The following is a 21,187-nucleotide window of genomic DNA, read 5'->3' on the forward strand; positions in this document are numbered from 1 at the left end:
AAACCTTGAGAAAAGTGTGTCAAGTTCTGAGAAAAAGGGCATAACGTGCTATTTCTACAGGAAAATGTCAGAACCTCAGAGGTAAATGTCAAGCGAGAGCTGATCGCGCATCAAGACGACGGCTCTTGTTAGAGCACCAGTTGTTCTGGTACAGAGGAAGAAAGTTCATGTTTTTTAAATTGTTAAAATTGGGTCCTGACCTTCTCCCACAGAAATGTTATGACGCACCTTAACTGGCCAGTTCACATGAGGAAGTTGAGGTAGTAAAGTGGCCAGTATCAGAATGGATGCAACAATCTGGCCACGCGATAAATGAGAGCAGACGTCGGAGTCCGTCTGTCTGTTTGTGTGTGCCGCTCATCGTTGTCTCAGCCTGCACAGGTGTCGTACATCCCAGCTGAGAAGTTCCTCCCCCGTCACGGGAACGCGCCCTCAAAATCACAGCTCATGACTCTGATATTCTTGCATTATGTTCAAATAGAAGTCTATAACTTATAAATGTTTAGAGCTTTTAATGAAAATGAAGGCATATGATAATTTTCAATGTGCATTTCAGAACATTTCAGTCAGTTTGGAACGACACGTTCCGGAGGAACTTGATTTCCTTGATTGTTTCACGTACAGCCGTTGTTTGGAGCTAAATGTGACTGCTAACCGCTACGATCGCCTCCAATCTGAGCCGTTTGGAAATCCTCCCTCGGTCAACTCTCCTGTTTCAACGAGGTCTTGCAGAAATATGACGCTCTTTTTGTTGTGGTTTATACAAATGACACATTATTACAGGTAACTGGTGCACACGCATTCACGTGGAAGTCTGATACAAACCACTAGTAGTTATGAATGTGAACCATCAAACCAGAGTCGTATCACAACTGGACAAAGACGTGTAATGTGAGTGTAGTTTACGTCCCTGAGTATCTGTCTTTCCTCTATGATCTGCTTGCAAGACTCGACAGATGCATGCAAGATATGATGTCACTACACTGGATATTTGGTCCTTTTATGATTGCCTGTCTCCCATCTTCCTGTTGACAAGATCTGTAAGTGGAAAACAGAAGCAGACCCTCTCAGCCTCCTCCAGGATGTCCACACCTTCCTGATAGCTGTCAAGATGCCACTTGGGTTGTCGCATGTGGACTGAATCCCCTGTAATTCTTCTGTCTTAAAAGCAATAAGCATTTGTTGTTCAGGTGCCACATTCACAAACAGCAGGCTAACCTTGGAGAGGGAATCACAAAGCAGCTCTGCACTCATGTCGTGTATTTGAACAGAAAACGGCGATCTGCCCCTGCAGCGCTGGTTCAAATGTGGCACAATAAAGATGAGGCTGATGCAGTTTACCCTCGTCTCTTTCTTTCACACACGCAGACACAATAAACTCTTCATGTCCGTTAGGGAGAAAGATGGACATTCATCATGCATCTTTTAAAACTGTTGCAGAAAGAAAAACACTTGCTGCTGGATCTAAAAGTAGAACATTTTTTAATGACTTAATAATCTGCAGCTCCACTGAGCAGCGTGCTATAATCATGATACATGCCAGGTTCTGTTCTTCTGGGCCATTTGTGCATTCATTAAATCTGTTTTTCAGTGTTCTCTTTATGTTTACCTCCGAAATATTAGTCAACATAATGCATGTAGCTCCCTGAACACGCCTGGAGGAGCCGGAGGAAGCAAAGCCAAATAATTAGCACATTTATTCATGAAAAACAAGACGTTCTGGGATGTTTTTTTTTTAATGCACTTCTGTACAGATGGCTTAATATGTCACGCTCTCACTCGCACAATGAGTGTCAGCAGACTTAAGGGGTGGCATATTCTGTATGCAAACAAGAATCTTTTAAACAATGGAATGAAGGCTCAGATATGCAGTGAAGGAAGCAGGGACTGTGGATGCAGGTGCAGATTTGACATGAAGTCATGAATAAATTTACGCACTCGCTGACACACACGCAGCTTTGGGTTAAGAGTGAATCCGAAATTGTGAAACGTGTTCATAAATAAGAAATGCACTGACATTCAGACCTTTGGAGTTTGAGAAGTTTAGAAGAATGTTCATGCTTAATGAATCGACCCCCCTGAGACCCCCCCACAAAAAAAATGACGAACGTCACCCAAAAGCCTCCCTTTTCTCTTTTTATTAACCTGCTCGATTGTCAGTTGTTTATCTTGGTGGTCTTCCTCTTCTCTTACTTTGTACATTATTCATGTCAAAATCAGCCTTGTTAAAAACGCATAAAAACACCCACATGAGCACGACATCAATGACTCACAACCCCCCCGCCAAAATAAGAGGAAAGAAATCCCAGGCGGGGCAAGCAACACATCAAGACATTTTGCTCATAGAGTATTCCCATTGCAGGCTTTTCTTCCACTGTAGTATAATATGATTTAGTGTGTGTCTGCGTGACATGGGGGGGGGGGGGGGTTGGACTGACAGGCAGACTGCTGCATCGATCTGCTGTGGTGAAGGGAGAGCTGAGCCAAGAGGGACAGGTGTGGCCAGTTGACCCACGATCCAGCAGCCACCGATAATCAGGAGCTGAAATGAGGGGGGGGGGGGTTCAGTCATCTGGGACGGGTCGCATCAAAAAGAGGAAGTTGAAGTGGTTTGGGAACCTGGTCCTGATGTTTATCAGTCATCTCCCAACTTAGATGTTCCAGACACGTACTGCTGGGAGGATGGATGGATGGATGGATGGATGGATGGATGGATGGATGGATGGGTGGGTGGGTGGGTGGATGGATGGATGGATGGATGGATGGATGGATGGATGGATGGATGGATGGATGGATGGATGGATGGATGGATGGATGGATGGATGGGTGGGTGGGTGGATGGATGGATGGATGGATGGATGGGTGGATGGATGGGTGGGTGGATGGATGGATGGATGGATGGGTGGGTGGGTGGATGGATGGATGGATGGATGGATGGATGGATGGATGGATGGATGGATGGATGGTTGGATGGATGGATGGATGGATGATTCCAGTTAAAGCAGCACAATGTAACTTTCAGCTTTTGTTGAGTTTGGCGGCTCCTTTGGACAAAAGCGGTAGTGCTTTACCAGAAAGAACACTACATTTCCCATGAGCACCAGCGCGTACTGCCGGAAAGATCCTGTCCCGTCGCGTGCATTTGTTTTGATAGCGAATGAAGACGGGATGGACTTTCAAAACCACTTTTCTGTTTCACCAAGTGAACAGACGGAACGCAAAAAAAAGATGTTAAACTGCTGGAAAGGAACTGGAATTTACCGGGATACCTTAAACAAGGAAGCCAGGGAGCGGTATATGGAGAAAATAATGATTATTAACGGTCTGGATCCATATGAAGTCCCTATCAAAGAATGGAGCTCCTCGTCGGAGCTGCACTCTTTGGAAGGATTTACTGCCGCAGTTCTGCACAACCCACGTCTTACTACCTTGTTTAGGAGTGTTTGGCAGCTGTTTTGGTAAATGTTTGACTCGCAATGTGTTTCAATAAATTTGTAAAATAGTACAACATACAGTACACGTTTTGTATTACTCTTACTTCTCTTTTCTTTTTTTTTGACTGCTATATTATGCTGAAGAGGCTCCGAGGCGTGAGCAATATTTTTGTTTTCCTCGTGAGATTATTTTTTTCCTCTGCAGCTACAAATAGAGTTAATATTTTTTCCTCAACAAACTAGTTTTATCTATAGATTGGGGTTAATCGCACCACAGAGAGCTGGCCAGCAACTGCGTTTAGCTGGAGAAGTGGGGAATAAAACCTGTGTTTTGATCCGACCCGGTCTGCGTGAGTGTTTGTGGTTTACTGTGTGGAAGGTTATGTTTGGTCGTTACAGCCGTGATCCAAGCGAGCCGACGACTCTTTCACTCTTTTACTCTGTTATATCAGATACTTTACCTCCGTGGTTCTGCCTCCAAGCAGGAAAGCGTTGAAAAGTTAAACCATTAGCGATCTTTTTCCCACGTCTGTTATGCGGAGCTCTGCGCTACAAGCCCCGCCCATTTTCGTCTCGACTACGAATCGGGAAGGAGGGGGAAGTGATGTATGCCGCAAAGCAGTCAAAACCGTAAAAATGTGTAGTTTTTTAGTGTGGCAGGGTTCCTACCATGCTCCTCAAAGTTACATAGTGCCAGTGAAGGTGATACAGACCCCTCAGACCATGACAGAGGTGTCATTACACCTGTTGGAAGTTGATGTACCATCACAATGACTCTGGAAATATGATATTAAGGTGGAAAAGTTACATAGTGCTGCTTTAAACACAGTCATTAAGGATGGATAAACCATTTCATTACACTGGTACATTAAAAGCAGCATTTAAAGTAGAAGTCCATTAAAGTCCTTGAATTCTAAACTGATTTTAAAACCTTCTCAGTTTGTGCAGCATCTTACATCTAATCAGTTGTTGGGCTTTCATGTTGAGACGAACGGGAGCAGATGATATTCTTCGTGAGTCGATTGGAGTGTCAATGAGACATCCAACCACTCTGACATTTAACCACTCTGTGTGTTCACAGGTAGCCTCAGCCAGCGCAGCTGGGGGAAGAAGTATCCGTCCTGCAACGGTGCCAGACAGTCTCCCGTGGACATCGACGAGACGTTCACGCAGGTCAGGCTGCAGTTCCAGGGACTACAGTTGGAGGGCTGGCACAAACCCACATCCCAGTCCACCTCCATCCACAATAACGGGAAGACTGGTATGATCAAGTCCTCTGCTCAACCCCCCCAAATCACACAAGCCAGATTGTCTTTTCTGTGTTGCTTTTTTGTGGTGTTAGTGACTGGAGGTGGTGATATGTTGTCGTAGTCCTACCTACAAAATACTTGGTTATCAGGGAACTGAAAAAGCTTTTTTCTACAGTGGGCTCTTGATGATGTCACAGAGGGCAGAATTTCCTTATGTAGTAAAAGTGGAAGTTTACAGTTTACAATCAGGGGTCAGGGAGAGTATTTCTGCCACTATTTTGCTTTTGTCCCCTCACAGAAGCCTTTGTGGGTTTGTCAATCAGCAAGGTTATGAGTCGCTCGGCTGCGGTCCTCGAGTTTGATCCTGACTTAAACATGCGTGAGGATTTGAGTCGTTTCTGTTTCTTTTTGATGAAACCGTAAAGTTGATAACATGTTGAAAACGTTCGTCTGACCTGCAACAGGAGTCGTAACTGGAGTCCTCAGGAATCAAGCCAATCAGACGGCTGAAAATGAGCACTAAGTGGTCACCTTAAACATCATGTCTCCAAATGAAGGTTGAGAACCGGGAGCAGAACCAGTTTGTCGGACCACAGCCTGAATGACGGCGCTGTAAAGCACAGCACAGTAATCCCTGGTTGTGGAAAGAAGCTTAACTTTTCAGATGCTGAAAGAAGAAAAAAAAAGATGTACAACTCAGAGGTTAATGATGGTGAACTGCAGCTGGGATTTAAAGGGGAAAGAGTCAGTCAGAGAGAAAGAAGTGAAAGAGAGTGTGTAATTGAGAGAGAAGGAGTAACCAAAGGGACAGCGGCACCGAGAGATCATGTTGTGAAAGAAGGAGGATCGGCGCCGAGAGGCAGAGAGGCAGCGATGAAGCTGAGCAGCAGAAAAGAGGCTTCAAAAGAGAGAGACACAAATGTATACGGAGAAGTAAGGAGCAGGGGGGGGGGGGCGAGAGCGTAGACGACGTGAAGGGAGGAGGAGGGATGTCTGGACTGATAAACAGATGAAAGCTCTCTGAGCAACAGTCCCATCACCATCTCTTCCATCTGTGTGTGTGTGTGTGTGTGTGTGTGTGTGTGTGTGTGTGTGTGTGTGTGTGTGTGTGTGTGTGTGTGTGTGTGTGTGTGTGTGTGTGTGTGTGTGTGTGTGTGTGTGTGTCCCATATGTTAATCTATCCTTACTGTTTAGCTCTGAGAGGAAATTGCTTATTAAAGCAGATATTGCCCAGCTGGCAGAAAGTAATAAAAGAAATATTCTCCCCACTGTCTCACACAACTGAAAGTTACATAAAACCGTGATGTCGTCTTCACAGAGTAAATTAAGCATGAGCTAATTCCTCGTCCGACTCTCATGTGCGTGCCCGAGGAGTAAACAGAGTGTATTAGTGTTGACTGGAGGAAGCAACCCTGGGCTGATGTCAGACAGCTGTTTTTAGACTAACCGTGGACGTGTAAGTCAAGAGTGTGTCGCTTTGTTGGCCTGCAGCTCTAATGTGGTCAAACCAGAGACGCTCCAGAACCCCCCCCGACTCACAGGAGACGGCCCGCCCACGTGGGTGGATGTGATCGTGCTGTTGGGTCGTGTAGTGAAGACAAAACCCACATCTGTCCCACATGAGCACCCACATGTGGGTAAACCCCACCAGGACAGCTTTGTCCTCTGTGAGCTGAGCCATACAGAGAAAGTGACATTTGACCCAATTTTGGAGTCCTATCGGGGACGATTCCTGTGTTTCACGGCTCGCTTTGCTCAGTCTGGGCTGCCCAAGTTCATTTATTTATTTTTATTTATTTTTTTTTTTCTTTTATTTTAATGTGAAGGGGAGGGCGGGGTCGGGATGGGGGTGAGGGGTGACATCCGCTGCTAGCCTGAAACGAGAAAAACACAGAAAAACACACACTGCAAAAACTCAAGATCTTACCAGGAATATTTGTTATTTCTAGTTAAAATGTCTAATTTTTTGTCAAAATATCTCATTACACTTAAAGGGAAAGTTTGGTTTTTTACAACCTGGACCTTATTTCTGGCATTTTTTATGGTCGTATACTCACCCAGGCAAGTTTGGTGTCATTTGGAGTCCTTCGGAAGATATTAGGAGTTTTGTGCGAGCCGCTTCTCCATATAATGGTAGCGCATGGGGGCACAGCGGGACACAGACGATGCAGCGTCTAAATAACACATGATTGCCGCGAAACTCGTTCATTTCTTTTATGAATCACTAGATCTGCTTCCAGGACCTGGGGCCTGTACTACGAAGCGGGATTTGGGGTTAGCGAGGTAACTTCAGGTTTAACCCTGGGTTTTCAGGACTACGACGGTGGTTCACTTCTTACCGGGGTACATCGCCATGGTAACTTATGCTGAACAGCTAACCTGCTCCGGAGCAGGTTATGTTCGAGATACAGATCGCCAGGTATAAAAGCACCGCCCACTGACCAATCAGCTCTCTTGGAAAATGGCATGCCCTTTCGAAGAGAATCCAGTGGAGCTCGGTGCGCGGATCGTGAGAGGATCCCTCCGATCTTCTTCTTGTCATTTTTTTTTCTGTTTGCTGCAAGTAATGTCAATGCTATTTCATTGTGCTTTTGTATACTGATATCATCCTAAAACAGAGAGTGATAGAAACACTAAAGCCTTGTACTTGTTGTACTTCTAAGATATGAAAGTGAGCCTACTTACCGCTTTGAATTATGTTTTTATATTTATTTTTTATTTGCTCCCATGTGCGTTTCACTCCGCTGGGGTTGCAGCTGAGGCTACAATTGTCATACACGCCATACGAATACATCTAAGCAACACATGCATTTAACAGAATAGACAATTGTAATTATAGTCAGATCTACTTATGCCCTAATGATGGGGCAGTGATGTTTATATCCCTATGAACTTACGCATTTATACAGTCAGCGATCTTTTGCCAGCTGTCTTTCCTGCATTTTGCAGCTGCAACTGTGTTGCTTTTTGCCTGTATTATATGCCTATACTCATCATATTTCCGTAAAATTATTGTTTGCTCTTCGCTACTGAAATAAGCGGCTCTGACAGCGGACTTCTCCATGCTTGCGATTGGTCATGCGCTGAAAACACCGCCCCTTTTATGTGCACGCGCTCATATCCAGATTGGAGAAACCTGGGTTAATATTCTGAGTTGATAACCACCGTCGTGTGACCGCTTAGCGTGATTGCAATTGTCCGGGTTAGTGAATCTGGATAAGGAAAAGATATCCTGGGTATGTTGAACTTGCTTCGTAGTACAGGCCCCTGTTGTCTACATCCGGGGCTGTGTGTGTGACAAATAAATCAGTTTGTAAACAAGACCTCTGACCTGCATGACGACACAAGAGTCATTACCAGAAAAATAACTTGTTATTTGACAATGTTCACCTGTTTCAAGTAATTTTCACATGAAATAAGTAGAAAAATCTGAGAAAAACAAGATTACAAGCAAAAAAATCTTGTTCCACTGGCAGATTTTTCTACTTAGTTTAAGTGAAAATCTACTTGAAACAGGTGAAAATTGTTGTTTTTTTTCCAGTGATGAGTCTTGTTTTAAGTGTAATGAGATTTTTTTTTACTAAAAATGAGACATTTTAACTAGAAAAAAGACAAATATTCTTGTTAAGATTTTGAGTTTTTGCAGGGCAGGGAAACGCACAATGGGCACACAAGCCTTTGAAATCTGTAAGAGAAAAAAAAAAAACTGTCTGTGTAACTGTGTGTGTGTAAAGTCAAAACAATGCTCTACCTGAACTGTAACTATAGTGGAGGAGGGAGGGCGCAACCCAGCCACCCGAGAGACCACAAGCCGACAAGGCCCAAGTTCATTTCTGTTGAGGACACGTCATCTATGAACCAATGATTAATCATGCTGGTTTGAGCCCCGAAGTCAGGCTGAACTGGGAAGAATTCTCCTCCATAGATGCAGGACTCGTCCGATCGTCCCAGAGCCGTAACCGCCCACGGTCCCCTTCTTCCCAGGAGTCACACACAAAAGCCCGGTGTTACGTAACAGCTCTGTCGGGGTCGGCCCGATGAGCAAGGACACGCTGGGGGCGCTTAGCTCACCGGGTAGCATCTTCCAGCCTGGAAAATTCAAATTCTATCCCTCGACTTCTCCGTAGACGACTATTAAACCTGAAACCAGAGCTTATGTCTCCTCTAGCCTGGATCCCTGAATCAAAATGTGGCAAACAAAGGGCCACGATTACCTCTTCAACTAATAGATTAGTGTTTTATGATCTATTTAACAACCTCCTTTTGAATTGTTTATAAACCCTTCGCTTTTATCTCTTTCAGCTGTAGACAATCAGGCTCTGCTGTGTGTGGAGCAGCAGCCCCACGAAGCACCTATAAATGATTCATTTTGATCAATCATCCCTGGTTTCTTCAAGCGTTCTTGACTTAACCTTTCTTTGTGTGCACGCGGCGCTGCAGTCTCCCGCCGTTTCAGCCAAGGCTTAATCAGGGAACACCCACCCAACCCTGGCCGTTTGTGAGGAGGAGCACAAAGCAGCAACGATCCTGCAGTTTAAACACAATCTTTTAGTCCTTTTATCAAATAACGAGGTTGAAGTACAACTTGTAAGCGTCAAAAGAGGATTCATCCACTGATTCATCCCTCCTGAGAGTCGTCTCTGCGTGTGTTTCAGTGGCCATCGATGTGGGCGGGGACTTCTTTGTGAGCGGAGGAGGGTTGAGCTCTCGGTTCCGGGTGGCCAGACTCTCCTTCCACTGGGGGCGCTGCAACACCACCTCATCCGGGTCTGAGCACAGCCTGGACGGGCTGAAGTACCCGCTGGAGGTGAGGGAGGGGGGGGTTGGTTGTACGCTGCTCGTTGTCTTGTCCAACTGTGTAGAAAATAACCTGTGTGTTTCCGGCTGTGGCTCAGATGCAGATCTACTGCTACGATCCTGACGACTTCCAAAGTCTGGATGACGCCATAGACCGAGGAGGGAGACTCGCCGCCCTGGCCGTGCTCTTTGAGGTCGGTGGTTTCCCTTCAGAAACATTTGAGATGGTATATTTGGTAACGGTTTGTAAGAACCACCACAGAAACTTGTGTTCTTGTCTGCAGGTCAGCCTGGATGAAAACGACAACTTAATTCCCGTTCTGGAGGGAATCAACGCTGTCAGCAGGTTCGGTAGGTCACGGCAGTGAGTTGTGACGGACATGAATGGACAGAAAAAGTCTTCAGCTGGAGCACCTGACTCAAAATGTCCTGTCAGGACCAGAGCTGGGTAGAGGAGCCAAAAATTGTACTCAAGTAAAAGTACTGTTACTTCAGAATAATATGACTCAAGTAGAAGTAAAAAGTAGTTATCCAAATAATTACTTAGTAAAAGTAAAAAAGTACTTGGTGAAAAAACTACTCAAGTACTGAGTAACTGTTGAGTAACGTCTGATTTATTTTTTTAACACAACCATTCAAACAGACAAAAGGACAAAATAATCATCTTCAGGCAAATTAAATCAATCAAATAATAAAATAAATAAAAATTAATAAAAAAATAAAAAATAGCTTAAATTAAAATAATCTTAAAGTAAATTCAAGTACTTTAATAAATAATAAAAGAAATAAAATAATAACAGAATAAAAAAATAAATTAAGCACAAGTAGCACAAAATTTCAAGCCTTTGTACTTTTCTTTTTTAACCAGGCAGAACTAGAACAAGCCCATGAACTCATAGAAACTCTGTGTGTGTTTGAGTGTGTGTAAATGTGACAAAACATGCAAAAACAAACATTTTCCCCAAAGAATCACCCAGTGATGTCATTAGATTGACGCGTACGCGGATAAAAGGCATAAAAGAAAAGTAACAGCTCAACGTGGCCTAATGTAGTGGAGTAAGAGTAACAGTTTCTTCTTCACAAATCTACTCAAGTAAAAGTAAAAAGTACAGGGATTCAAAACTACTCCTAAAAGTACAAAATTTCCCAAAACTTACTCAAGTAAATGTAACAGAGTAAATGTAACTCCTTACTACCCAGCTCTGGTCAGGACAAAGATAACTGTTATAGTAACAATAAGACACACAAAGACCAGACAACTGCATTATTCCTGGCGTCTCAATCATCCAGGTCGTGTTTATCATTAATTATTTACCACCGTGATTCCCAACCCCCGGTCCCCGGACCGGTACCGGTCCGTAGAGCCGTTACTACCGGGCCGTGGAATGGCTTGTGTTCCGATCATAATTAGGGCTGCAACGACGTTGTCGACAAAAAGCGATAATCAAAATTGTCGGCAATTGTCACCAGACGGTTTTTTCCCAATGGAGTGAGGCATCTCACTTCACTTTAACTCATACAATCTCTGCCGAGAGCCGCGTGTCAGCGCAGCTTTCTTTTTTGCGTCTCCCCGCACCAGACGACTGCGCTCACTGATCAATACTGCAGATGCTGATCAATGATATGAGCAGGGGTCCGTTTCACAAAGCAGGTTCAGTGAAAACTCGGAGTCTGTTAACCCTGAAATGAGGGAAACTCTGAGTTTTCCGTTTCACAAAGGGAGGTAACTCAAACCAGAGAAAGAGGAGTAACTCTAGCCCGTTTCACAAAGAGAGGTAACTTAAGCTCTCGGTCAGTTACCGTAGTAACAGACTCTCTGAACCTAACCTGGTCAGATACCGTAGTAACAGACTCTCTGAACCTAACCTGGTCAGTTACCGTAGTAACAGACGCTCTGAATCTAACCTGGTCGGGACCAGGTTTATCTCAATGAACCTGGAGTTTTTCTGCGTCTCCGCCTCTTTCAGAGCCGCACGCACATTTGATTTCCTCATTCATTTAGTCAGAAGGCGAGTTTTGGCGAAGTTCTGCCAGCTGTCATTAAAAACAGAGTCAGTATATATATTAGAAGTCCATTGTCACGAACATGGCATGTCCTTTTGATGAAGACACAATTGATGAAGGTGCAGAATTAATGCGCAGAGAATTTAATATTTTTCGGGAGATGGTTATCAGACCGCGTAATACATGTTATTACATAGTCTCATTACAGGCAAAGCAATATATGTTAATCCTTTATTTATTATAATTTTGATGATTGAATTGTTTAATGATTTCATAATATATTCTAATTTTTTGAGATTTTTTATTTGGGGTTTTCATAAACTCTGAGCCATAGGCTAATCATCAAAATTATAACAAATAAAGGCTTGAAATATCTCACTTTGCATGTCGTGGGAAATAATATTTGTTTCACCTTAAGTTGAATTTACTACGAATGAAGTTTTGCAATATATTCAAATTTTCCGACCTCCACCTGTATATTATTACATGAATAAATAAGAGCATAATACAGAGGTCTCCAACTCCGGTCCTGGAGAGACCTATCCAGCATGTTTTAGGTGTCTCCCTGCATGAATGACAGCAGCAAAGTTGAATAAAATATCTATTTTTCATTGAAGTACCCATCTTTCTCGTGTTTATTATCATTTGCCACATAATTAAAGCAACCTCATACTAAATTTAAGAAAACAATTTTTGCATTTTTTTGTCATATAATTTCATCCAAAACTTGTCGAAATGTGTTTCTTTGAGTGGCAGCCCTGTCATGGCTTGGCGGACAATAAGTTCTGGTACCCGACCGGACTGAACAGCACAATGCACAGGTGCTGTATGCAGGTTAGGTTCAGTCTGCTGCAGAGATGAGCGGACCTCAGCAAAACTCCATGAGCTTCTTTACGTTGTTCGAGTAAAAGAAATAGTGATGAACAAGTGGAAAATCCTACCAAAAAGAAAAGCAAAAGCTTTAATCGCGAGTACGACATTATGTATATAAAATACGGATTTGTTGCAACGGGCGATTTGGAGGCGCCAAACCCACTATGTATTTTATGTGGAGAAACGCTCGCCAACGAAGCAAAAGAAGCCATCCCAGCTCCAAAGACACTTAAATACAAAACATCCTTCTCTCAAAGACAAACCAGTGGAAGGAAAAAACGTGAGTTAGATTTGCAGAAGCAAGTTTTAAAGGCCACAACATCAGCTAACGTCGCTGATGATAGCCTGCATTTTAAAATGCATTGTTTTTTTCTAAAATGTTTATTAAAATTGACATAAATTGTCAACCGGTCCCTGAGCTTTTTGTTTATACTTCTGCTGGTCCTTAGCACAAAAAAGGTTGGGAACCCCTGATTTACCAAAACTCTATTGGTTTCTCTCTGTCCAGTTCTCCTCTATTAAACTACGGCCCAAATCAGAAAAAAGTTGGTGAGATACATTAAAAAAAAAGTCTTTGCCAATAATATTAACCCAAGATTTTTTCTGCCCTCGTCAACTTTTCAATATCATCCGTGTCGTCCATTTTTTTGCATTTCAAGCCTGTAATATGTGTAAATGTTTAGAGTTTAGAGAGACAGGGAGCAGGGGGTTTTATTCCTTTGTGGGATGTAAGGAAACATGAAGGAGGGAAATAACTGGGGACTAACAATTCACTGCAATAAAGAAGCAATTTTAGACTCGAGCAGACCCCCAAGGTCCAGTGTGTAGCGGAAAGATGGTGAACATTGAATAGTGGTAAAAGAGAGACTAAAATTACAGCGAACAGAGAAACAGAGCAAAGAACTGGTTGATTTAATTAATTTAAGACATAACAATGTCTTTTCTGTGGACTCTTCCAGGTAAGAGTGGGTCAATGGAAGCGTTCGCCTTGAGGTCTCTGCTGCCTAACAACACCGATAAATACTACATCTACAACGGCTCCCTGACCGCTCCACCCTGCTCCGAACTGGTGGAATGGATCGTCTTTAAAAACACTGTGGCCATTTCAGAAACTCAGGTGAGTGAGTTTTAGCCATCAAACTCAAAACAGGTGCCAACTCAATGCAGTATGCAGTATGCAGTATGCAAACAATTCTAACATCTGTACTATGCATTAAAAAACATCTGTGTGGTACTCAATTTGGAAACACTTTCAATTAGGACCTCATGATACGATACACATCACGATACTTGAGTCACAATACGATATCGCAATATCCAAATTTTGAGATATATTCCGATGTTATACATAGTTTGCTGAAAACTGTAAAAGGCATTATGCATCTTAAAATCCTAGTTGCATGTACATCAGATTATAGTGATAATTCATCGGACAAACTGAGTCAAAACAATGTAATTTAAATTATCCATGCTATTTTATTTTAACTATACAAGCTAAAGTTACAACATATTTTCATATGTCTTTCATTCTATTTACATAATATGAAATTAATATTAACAATATTATTTAAACCCATGTCAGTCATACTGGATTTACAACCGGTCTGAAACATGATTTATTATTTGCAAAAAAGAAATCAATATTCAAAATGTAAATATCCAATTAGCCGCCAAAGTATCACGATATATTGCCATATCGATATTTGTTGCCCACCCCTGTTTTCAATATCCAACAAGTCCACCCTGCATGCGATAATGCAGTGGGCCACCACAGTGTTATAATACTACATATTAACACAGACAACCACACCAGGGTGCAGTACGTACTGTATATTGTGTTTTAGGTGCAGTATGCAGTCTCAAAAATGGCCGATGTCTCGATGTAACAACACATACAATTTACAGGCTTTTGCCACCCATCCAACAGGCCATTTGTTTCATCACTCAGAAGATTATATTAATTTTAGTTGATGTTATTAGTATCTGGAATTGGATCCACTTAACTTAATATCTGGTTTTTAGCTTCAGCTTCTCAACTTCTCTCCAAATGAGGAGTCCTAAAATGCAGCACAGAAGCTTATAAACTGCTCGCTGGAGAACAGATTCTCAAATCTAAGCAGCTGCAGATGAAGTTACAGGGTTGTGTTTTTGATTTGCTTTCCCCTTGAGATGCCCAAGTATGAGCGCTCGTGCATAGAACAATGTATTTCTTTCAAATTATGTCCTCCTTAATGCATGACAGAGTCAGCAGCAAAGGCAGGATATTTGTTATTTCTGGTTCGGCTCTTCAGAATAAAAGCTCAACTCCTTGTCTTTGTCCTTGGTAGAGCCGGATAGCCCAGCTGGATCTTTTGTGTTAAGATTTAAAAATGTCTAATTTACAATATTTTTGAAATCCTAAAGGCAAGAGTTTACTGCTTGAAAATCATTTACAACAACTCAGATGGTAGTATTGCTCGATGGAAGCCTCCAAGCTTTATGATGTAAATTTTTCATGGATAGTAAATAATAAAAGAAGAAAATGTCATACCATTACTGTTTTTAACTGTGTTTGAGTCATCAAATATAGAATTTGGCATTTAATTCAAGGTTCAGTGTGAAAACGGTTCAATAGATGAGGATTTGGGCGCTGCCGCCTCTGGCTGTTGCGTCCGCTCGTAGATGACGACCTCGTTCAGGCCAGCTGTCCTCAACATCTGTGCACGCACCGAAACACAAACAAACAAAATGTTACATCAAAGAGATGCAAAGTGACAGCTTCGGTCGAATGGTGAACTCGCGGGATGCCGTTTTGTACTGAGACGCGACTACACGTGTGCACGGGGGAATACGTGCGTGTTTGATTGTGTTTGGGGAGGCCTGGCTGACTGAAGCAGCACGGCGAGGCAGGAGGAGGTCACGTTCACGGGAAGAAAAAGTAGAGCAGCGCTGCCTCTCTGTATCCCTGCTCAGCCTGCCAACACAAGCCTCTTAGAGCACACACTCATACATACACACACATGCAACCACAAACATGCACACACACATACATACACACACATACATGCAACCACACGCATACATACACACATGCAACCACAAACATGCACACACACATACATACACACACATACATGCAACCACACACATACACACACACATGTACACACACACATACATACACACATGCACACACACGCACACACACACATGTACACACAAACACACACACACACACACACACTACACGCAACCACACACACACACAAACACACACACGCACACATGCAACCACACACACACACGTACATCCAACCACACATACACACATGCACACACACATATGCAACCACACACGCACGCACGCAACCACGCACATACATGCAACCACACACACACATATGCAACCACACACGCACGCACGCAACCACGCACATACATGCAACCACACACACAGACATGCACACATGCAAACACCCACACACACATGCAACCACACACACACATGTACACACACACACACACACACACACACACACACACACACACACACACACACACACACACACACACACACACACACACACACACACACACACACACACACACACACACATACACACTCACACATACAGCGGTGTCTGTGCGATGCAGAAGTGTGTCAGTCTAACTCCTCCCCCTCGTCCCCAGCTGGAGCTGTTCTGCGAGGTGATGACGATGGAGCAGGCCGGCTACGTCATGCTGACCGACTACCTGCAGAACAACTTCCGGGAGCAGCAGCAGCAGTTCATGGGCCAGGTGTTCGCCTCCTACACCGGGGTGGAGGACGTGCTCACGCCCAGTACGTCCCCACTCCTCATAAATAAGCTGTTTAAACCGATTTATCCAACCTGTTTGTGTCACATTTTTTAAATCCTTGTTTGCTGATGGAGACTAACACGTGACACCTTCTTACATCTACCGACTACAGATCCAGAGTTTTAAGCTGCAGACTTAAAAAGATTAGGGATCTCGTGGGGTCATCATTTACACAAAGACAACAACCCTCCTAACTAACCCTCCGAGACTAAAGACTTAAACTTAAACATGTTTAGCTAATGCTAAACTGCCGTGATGTGAAAAAGATGAGCTCAAGTTAGGTCCAATTGCTGCTCCGAGCGACTGAGATTTAGTAAAGTCAGCATAACACTCAAGAAAGTGATGACAGAGGATAAAATGAAAGAGTAACCGAGCAAATAAAGTCTTAGAAAGCGTTGCAAAAGCGGCTCAACCTCCGCGCCTGCAGGGGGAGCTACTGAGTCAGAGGTAGCAGAAGTTGCTGTTTTAATCATGTAATTCACTACATGACATAATCTTAAAAAGATTAATGAAAACAATGTGACATAACAATTAAATATTAACAATAATGATCCAAGTGAAAAAAGTGAAAAAGCGACGTAGCCCCCCAGTGCTTCAAATGTATTGGTTTCACTTTTTTCGTAATTTCCAAATCCAAACACATTGGGACGTGGTGTCAAATGTAAATGAAGATAAAATCCAACGGTTTGCAGATCTCTTAAACCGAAATTTTGTTCACAACAGGCAGGAAACAGGTCAAACTGGGGAAATGTTTCACTGTAACAATAACCAGTAAAGTAAAGTCACAACAAGACCATGTTTATGACTGTGTAGCAGCTCATCTTTTATCAGTTTTTTTTTTTTTTTTAAGTTTTTTTTTTTAAGTTTTTTTTATCTGTCTGGGAATATTTGTTAAAAGTAATGCGCATCGTCGCAGGATCGAGACATTTTGATGTATAACACACCTGGGTGCACTTTACGGTTCGGGCCGCATTAACGGCCGAAGGAATGGCATAAATTGCACCAAAATTACACAATTAATTCAAAATGGCCGACTTCCTGTTCGGTTTCGGCCATGGCGCCAAGAGACTTTTCTTTAAGTTGCGACATGATACAGGTGTGTACCAATTTTCGTGCATGTACGTCAAACCGTATTGTGGGGCTTGAGGCACAAAGTTTTCTAGGGGGCGCTGTTGAGCCATTGGGCCACGCCCATTAGTGCAAACCATTAAATATCACATTTTTTGCCAGGCCTGACTTGCGTGCAAAATTTGGTGACTTTTGGGACATGTTTAGGGGGCAAAAAGGCCCTCATTTTGTCGGAAGAAGGAAAAAAACCTACAGATACAATAGGGCCTTCGCACTGTCAGTGCTCGGGCCCTAACAAGAGAGAGGTGAACTTAATCCTAATCACGCCTTCATGGGGAGCCTTTGAGCTGGAAATTGCAGCTCCCGGGGTTCCTCTGCCCTGCTTTGATATGAAATTACCTGCGTCTGCCAAGCTTCAGGTTTTGAGCTTTTTGTTGAGTTATGTCTCATATAAATATGCCCATGTCGAGAATCAGACCCCAATATTTGTTTCAGTCTTTCATTTACAGACTGGGCTACTTCTGACATGTTGAATGGGCAATATTTAACATTTTTCTGATGGACTAGGAAGTTCTTTTGGGGGTGAAAAGTTGTGGAACGTCACATCTTTGCTGTGAATGATTGATTTTTAGATATGAAACAGCTCGGAAAGACGTCTGCATTAATCTGAGCAACTGGTGTCGGCCAACGGTGCTTTAGACTCCCAGCAGAGATGGGATGTTGGGCTTTCGTGCCATGAAAAATGAATCCTCATTAGAGTCTCTCAAGCTTTTCGCAAGTTTGATGTTACCAGATTTTTTTGGGGGGGAACAGTGAATCTCCCACAGGAGATCAATCTGAATATCGCAGCATTAATCTTATTTTTCTGGATGATGGAGCATCACTCGTGTTCTTTCACCGCGGCTGACAGGCCGTCCTCCGCGGTCGCGCTTTTCAAGACCATCTGAGGCAATAACTCGTGACTCTTTCCATTTTCTTAAAGTTGACCCAGAAGCAAGACAGAGCTCTGGTTGCCGGGGAGAACGACTTTGTAGTTCAGTGTCTCTGCTTCTCGCAGCCCTTTTTTGAAATTGAAATAAAGTATTCAGCAGTTCAGCAAAGGATCTTTTTGTTTGGAACAAATTCACACACAGACTGACGTGCTTCTATTCATCGTTAGATGTAGTTTTTAATTGGATTTCTTCGTCACATCTGTGACATTGAAGCTGTCTGCATCTCCCTTCATTAATCACTAATCTTGACTTTGAATTCATACCTGCCCGTCGTTTTTTTGCTTTCTGCCGTTTTCCAGCCTGCAGCTCGGAGCCGCAGAATGTCCAGGCCGATGCCCAGAACGACACCGCCATCGTGGTGACGTGGGAGCGTCCTCGCGCCGTTTACGACACCGCCATCGACTGGTACGCCGTCACCTACCAGAGGCTGCAGGGCCGAGAGCAGAGCAGGCAGGAGTACCGGACCGACGGAGACCAGGACGTGGTATGAAACACGTCTTCACATCTTCCCGTAAACCCCGCAGGGACGCATCGCCGCTCTCACTTGCACCCAGCTTTGATCTCATGCATTTCCAGCTAATGCTCGGCTCTATCATCTAAAGTTATTATCTGAAGGCAGGTACGTGTGGCACAGAGAGGCATCACCAGCAGTAATTACAGCAATCTCCTTCAGTCCTGCAGCAAATGATGGAGCTGTTTTCACCCTCACTTTCACCCGGTCCCCCCTCATGGAGTGTGCTGTATATTGATGAAAATGATTGAATAATTCATTGATAATCAATTTGAGGCCACAGACGATGTTAGTGTGACTGACTGTCTGTTCATTTTGTGTAACTGTATCTGCATTTGGAGACCATTTTTGTAGCGTTAAAAACAAGCTTGGATGATATGGGAAATACAAAAGAAATAAATAATAGTTGATCTTTACATTTTTACTGACTTATTTCGTAGAAAACATTCGATTCTCTATTCAATTTTCTACAGATTTTTCAAAATTCCTTTCATTTGTTAATAGATGTCTATTTCTTGCTTTCCAGACCTGCAACACATTTATAATGTTGGGATAATAAAGCTTTTACCAGTTTGTTACAATGCACTTTTACCTCACAACACTGAATGCATGAGCACACCACGAACTTTCCATGTTGGACAGTGGTTGTGTCTTTTTGTTCTTACAGTATGTAAAATATATGGAAAAATCAAAAGGAAACAAATTTGAGATGGAAAAATCCATCTCAAATATTTCTGTGGAGCTTCAAACAGTCTTTCTTTGCAGCCCTTTTGGGGCCATCATCAGTGTAATACTCTAGTCCATCACTATGCAAACAGCACTGGCCAGTATTGGCACAGGTTATTTTCTGCAGACTGCTCTTAGAGAATTTTATCGATCATTTCCTTTTTTATTTATTTTTATTTTTTTTACCTTGTCTGCACACATATTAATGGTTAATACCATGCTGGTAAGAACCTAAGGCATATATATGTGCATTGTTACTATATTTAATATATATACATATATATACGCATACATATGCATACACATACATATATATACACATACAAACCCAGTTTTTTTTTTTTTATCGATAATTTCCAACGGCACTGATACGACCGTCACAGAGCCTGGCTCTTAAAACCTGATTAAAGTCTAGATGGTCTTCTTCATCTCTAGCATAAATCCCAGCTCGCCGTTTTCTTCCCAAAAACATCTGGTTTACTGGTTTATCAGACCACAAAACACACTTTTATTCTGTGATTCATTGACTCTGTAGTTTATCCAGATGCCTCAGAGTCCAGAGAGGTCAACCCCACCTCTGGACATTCACCTCCGGAATGAAAGATCTCAGGGGTTTCAGATTCAGATTTCTTGAATCATTTATTTTATTCTGAGCTGTAGAAGCAGAGATGTGCACCTCAATTCCAACTTTCTTTGAGGATCATTGTTTTGAGGCTTTTCACTGTTTCTGTTTCGGGTTTCTTACCAAACTGAAGACTGTCTGTCCCGGTTTCCTGTATGAAAATTCTGCCTTTTGTACCAGAAACAGGTAAAAAAAAGATTCAAAATCCCTAATTTTAAAGCAAAGTGTGTGTCGTTGCAGGGTGCCATGATCTCCAGCCTGCTGGCCAACAGCAGCTACGTGGTCCAGGTGGTGGCGGTGTGCACCAACGGCCTCCGAGGGCGATGGAGCGACCAGATCATAGTGGACATGCCGTTAGAAGACCCCGGTACGAGCAGACCCGAGCTTTGAAAGAGCGGTGAAGTCACCACGACCTTCACTGTTTGATTTTCCTCTGTTCCAGAGAGCGATTCCTCCACCGACTCTCTGGCGAAGCAGCCTGAAGGCCACCGGGAGGTAGGACCATCACGTCTGCAGATCATCTGACCACATAATCGCGCTCAATTTTCCATAATTGTTTTGCAGCGCTGACATTGGCCCTGCATTCAGTCACATCGGGGGATTAATTATTATGCAAATGATTGCCATCGTTGTGGCATGTTTCATGAGCGGAATAAAAAAGTGGTGATGCCCTTTGAGATCAGAATGTTTCTTTGGTATTTCCTCTGACCCACGAAGTAAAACCTGATGTTGCATCTATTTAGATGTTTTGCATAGAAATAAAATCAAACCAAACTTTATTTGTATAGCGCTTTTCATGCATAAAAATTCAACAAAAAGTGCTTTACATACAACAACAATAAACAAACATAAAACTTATTAATGCCCTGCCCCCCCCCATAAAATCCTAAAAGTAGGTCTAAAAAGCAAGATATTAGAAACTGAGAGAATAAAACAATATGTATAAAATGTATAAAATAGACCATACGTAACAACTAAAACTTTTAAATATAACATTGAGATAAAACAATGAGATAATAAAACAGGATAAACACAACTAAAGATTAATATAAAACAAAGTAGTAAGATCCAAT

General features: G+C 42.8%; 1 protein-coding gene across 1 annotated transcript in view; it reads left to right on the forward strand.

The window, feature by feature from the left end:
- Window positions 1-21,187, forward strand: part of ptprz1b (protein tyrosine phosphatase receptor type Z1b) — a 114,662-nt gene that overhangs the window by 65,323 nt on the left and 28,152 nt on the right. The window contains exons 3-11 of the mRNA XM_061714107.1: window positions 4,516-4,695; window positions 9,340-9,491; window positions 9,580-9,675; window positions 9,766-9,832; window positions 13,318-13,475; window positions 16,028-16,178; window positions 18,555-18,739; window positions 20,355-20,481; window positions 20,557-20,609. Coding sequence (XP_061570091.1) covers window positions 4,516-4,695; window positions 9,340-9,491; window positions 9,580-9,675; window positions 9,766-9,832; window positions 13,318-13,475; window positions 16,028-16,178; window positions 18,555-18,739; window positions 20,355-20,481; window positions 20,557-20,609 — 1,169 coding nt within the window. The remainder of the gene's footprint in view (window positions 1-4,515; window positions 4,696-9,339; window positions 9,492-9,579; window positions 9,676-9,765; window positions 9,833-13,317; window positions 13,476-16,027; window positions 16,179-18,554; window positions 18,740-20,354; window positions 20,482-20,556; window positions 20,610-21,187) is intronic.

This window comes from Cololabis saira, chromosome 23 (assembly GCF_033807715.1).
Source record: "Cololabis saira isolate AMF1-May2022 chromosome 23, fColSai1.1, whole genome shotgun sequence".
Classification (NCBI taxonomy): domain Eukaryota; kingdom Metazoa; phylum Chordata; class Actinopteri; order Beloniformes; family Belonidae; genus Cololabis; species Cololabis saira.